The following is a 3,643-nucleotide window of genomic DNA, read 5'->3' as shown; positions in this document are numbered from 1 at the left end:
TGAGTACCCTGTCACCTCTATGGAGTGAACACCCTGTCACCTCTATGGAGTGAGTACCCTGTCACCTCTATGGAGTACCCTGTCACCTCTATGGAGTGAACACCCTGTCACCTCTACAGAGAACCCTGTCACTTCTACAGAGTGAGCACCCTGTCACCTCCATGGAGTGAGCACCCTGTCACCTCTATAGAGTGAGTACCCTGTCACCTCTATGGAGTGAACACCCTGTCACCTCTATGGAGTGAGTACCCTGTCACCTCCATGGAGTGAGCACCCTGTCACCTCCATGGAGTGAGTACCCTGTTACCTCTAATTACAAGTGAGCAAACTCAGGCAAAGGTGCAAGCCTGTGAGTGACAATGCCTGAGGTTCAGAGGTTGGCTTCAATGTCTCTATGTGCTTTAAACAGTGAGAGCTAGGGCTGGCAAGATGGCTCAGCGGGTAAGAGCACTGACTGCTCTTCCAAAGGTCCTGAGTTCGGATTCCAGCAACCACATGGTGGCTCACAACCACCCGTAATGAGATCTGACGCCCTCTTCTAGTGCATCTGAAGCAGCTACAGTGTATTACTCTGGAGCAAGCGGGGTGGAGTGAACAGGGATTAATCCCTCCCGATTAAAGGCGTGCGCCACCACCGCCGGCTATTTTCATGGTTTTAACAATACTTTTATGACTAGTTTTCAAATTTGATGCCATTTTCTAATTTCTTGTGGGCTGTTTTAGAAAAAGCAAGAGACAATAATGCTTCCACTAAAATTACTCTGAGTTGTTAGGAAGTGTTTTACTTAAATAGAATAGTTCACTGGTTTTACCAGAGAGATCCATTCCTTTAAAGACTAGGACTCTACTGGAGTGCTGGGGCTCACCTTTAATCCCAGCAGGTGGGAGGCAGAGGCAAGAGCTAGGTGGGTCTTTATGAGTTTGAGGCCAGGCCAGTCTATACTCCAAGTTCCAGGTCGGTAAGGACTACACAGTGAGATCTTGTCTCAAAACACAAAACAAGGGAGGCAGAGGCAGGTGGATTTCTGAGTTTGAGGCCAGCCTGGTCTACAAAGTGAGCTCCAGGACAGCCAGGGCTACACAGAGAAACCCTGTCTCGAAAAACACACACACACACACACACACACACACACACACACACACACAAAACAAAACAACGAAAATCCTAGGAATCTATATATTACTCACTCAATTAAATAATTCAAAATTATCTAGGTTAGTTTTCCCTTTATATTAGTGTGGCTTCCTAGTATCTTAGACTTTGTTATAGTACTCTGTTATATTAAGAACAAACTGCATAAAAGTTAAAGACCCAGTAAGTACATTTTGCTTTGAAATGAAATATCAGCGCCTTCCTGAGCTGTGTATTAATACTCATTTCACTTTACAAACAGATCACTCTCCCACAGCCGCCTTACCCAGTGTCCTCCATTAACGCCAGAGTGATCCGAGACAGGACTCTGTTCTGGGTGTGAGAACCAGTCATTGCTTCATTCTGAAAATCACCAACACATTGTATTAGGAGGCAACTCTATGACCCCATGCATATTTAAGATGTTTCTTGAACATGAAAATGATCAAATGCAAAAGCCTTAAGCTGTCTGGACTGAGGAAGCAGAACCTACTCTCTGCCTCAAGTCTCCATCGTTGAGGCTTTCCCTTGCTTTTCCCTTGCACTAGCAGTGCGGGCTTTAAGAGGAAAACTAATAGAAGCATCTACAGAGTGAGGAGCACTGCTGCCAAACGTTCATGCTCCCTCAACAAAGTCAGGTGAGTGCGTGGTCCAGACAGGCACTGCGGTTAGAGACAGGAGGGGTGAGTACATGGATTTACAAAGGAAAAGCTTTCCTAACTCTCAACTTTGTGATCACAAAAACTATGTTGCTAAGCTTATGACCTCCCGTCATGAGTTCTACTTGCTGAAACTATGTAATCAGATTTCTAAGAAGAAATATAGATACACACATACTATTTGTGCAAAACATTTCACTTCCAGAGTCTTAATTCTACTTCCAGATTGTTTTTTTCTGAACAAACAAATGTGACATGGGATTAATAAATACAGGATGTTACCTGGTAGCAGTATGTAATGACCTACTATGCACCCCTGGGCTTGAGATTTCTTTAAATGAACCCATTAGTAAGCCAGTTTGGAACGTCATTGTGTAAAACGGCTATTGGGTGTGATCTTCATGGAGTCTAGAAAGTTATGTCTATGGAAACACTAAAAAGGTAATAAATAGCTCCTACTCGGGTCACAGTACTCTTAGGTCAACAGGTCTTGTATCCATCTACGGCGGGGTTCCCTGTTCCTATACTGCAGCTGAGGGAGAGAGGTGCTGCTGACAGCTTCCTGGGTATAACACAAGAAAAATGCCTGATTCTGCTGCGCTGGCATGCTGTATGTGCTAATGCCCTTCTATGGGAACTGTAGAATGTGGGGTCATGTCCTAGTACTACAAAGCAAAAAACATAATTTTTTTAGCTGAGCATGGTGGTACACATTTGCAATCTCAGAATTCAGTGGCAGGGGCAGAGGCAGGAGGGTTGCTCTAAGTTCACAGCCAGCCTTGACTAAATAATAAGACATTGTCTTAAAAATAAAAAATATTTATTATTTAAAACACAATGGTTATTAACACAGGCTTCTTCTATTTATATAATACAATATAATGTAGCTTTTAAAACTTAAGAGATCCAACTTGATATGTCATGGCTGGTTGCTATCCATTGAGGCTGACCCTCTTCTGAAGAGAAATAGGGGAGGGGTAGGTGGGGGGGTGCGGGGAGACTGGAAGGAGAGGAAGAAGTGGAAGCTGCAGTTGGAATATAAAGTAAATAAAATTTAAATAAATAAATAAGTAAATGAGTGAAGTTTGGCAGATCCAAGAATTGAGTCTAGCCACTAAAGCGTTTTCCCTTCGAATGCCATGCCCTGTTAAAATGCTCCCTACCACAGTAAAGACAACCATCCTTCAAGCTGGGACAGACCTCTAGCAAGCGCTTCTCCCAGTGGTTGAGCTCTGTGCCCATCCCACCTTGGTTTTCAAGCTCCATCCCCTCTAGGACCGGACAGTTAAAATGCTTCCGAGCTTCTTCCTGAGAATCAGAAAACAAACACCCACAAGAGTAGGGTGAGACAGCAGCCACTCTGTAAAGAATTAGTTTGATGAGACAGAACCTCCTTTTTTTTTTTTTAAGATTTCTTTATTTTATATATGTGAGTACCTGTCACTCTCTTTAGACAACACCAGAAGGGGGCATCACATTCCATTACAGATGATTGTGAGCCACCAGGTGGTTGCTGGGATTTGAACTCAGGACCTCTGGAAGAGCAGTCAGTGCTCTTAACTGCTGAGCCATCTCTACAGCCATCCAAGTGACAGAACCTCTTTAATATATGATTTTCAATATAGTTAAATATTTTGATGCTATTATATTCTTCTTGGTTAGGAAACTATTATTTCTTTTAATATTTTTCTCTCTCAAGATTTGTTTTAAAAACTGTTTATTTGTGTGTGTGTATATTTGAGAGCGTGAACACAGGCAAAGGGTACCCAAGTGTTGAAGCTGGACTTACAGGTGCTAGTGGGACTCCCAGCTCGTTTACATGGGTGATGGACTCTGGTCCTCATGGTTGCAT

At 43.2% G+C, this 3,643-nt stretch overlaps 2 protein-coding genes across 3 annotated transcripts in view; one reads left to right on the top strand and one right to left on the bottom strand.

Annotated features, from left to right (window-relative positions):
• Nucleotides 1-3,643, top strand: part of Iqcg (IQ motif containing G) — a 104,451-nt gene that overhangs the window by 26,994 nt on the left and 73,814 nt on the right. The gene's annotated exons all lie outside the window — the stretch shown is intronic.
• The window catches only part of Lmln (leishmanolysin like peptidase), a 63,096-nt gene that overhangs the window by 31,085 nt on the left and 28,368 nt on the right, over nt 1-3,643 (bottom strand). For both annotated transcript variants that reach the window (XM_031363693.1, XM_031363694.1), the window contains exons 10-11: nt 2,992-3,099; nt 1,419-1,495 (exon numbers count right to left, since the gene is read on the bottom strand). In XM_031363693.1, the coding sequence (XP_031219553.1) occupies nt 1,419-1,495; nt 2,992-3,099 (185 nt within the window). The remainder of the gene's footprint in view (nt 1-1,418; nt 1,496-2,991; nt 3,100-3,643) is intronic.

Source organism: Mastomys coucha, unplaced genomic scaffold (assembly GCF_008632895.1).
Source record: "Mastomys coucha isolate ucsf_1 unplaced genomic scaffold, UCSF_Mcou_1 pScaffold12, whole genome shotgun sequence".
Lineage (NCBI taxonomy): Eukaryota > Metazoa > Chordata > Mammalia > Rodentia > Muridae > Mastomys > Mastomys coucha.
This window is presented reverse-complemented; position numbering and strand designations above follow the sequence as displayed.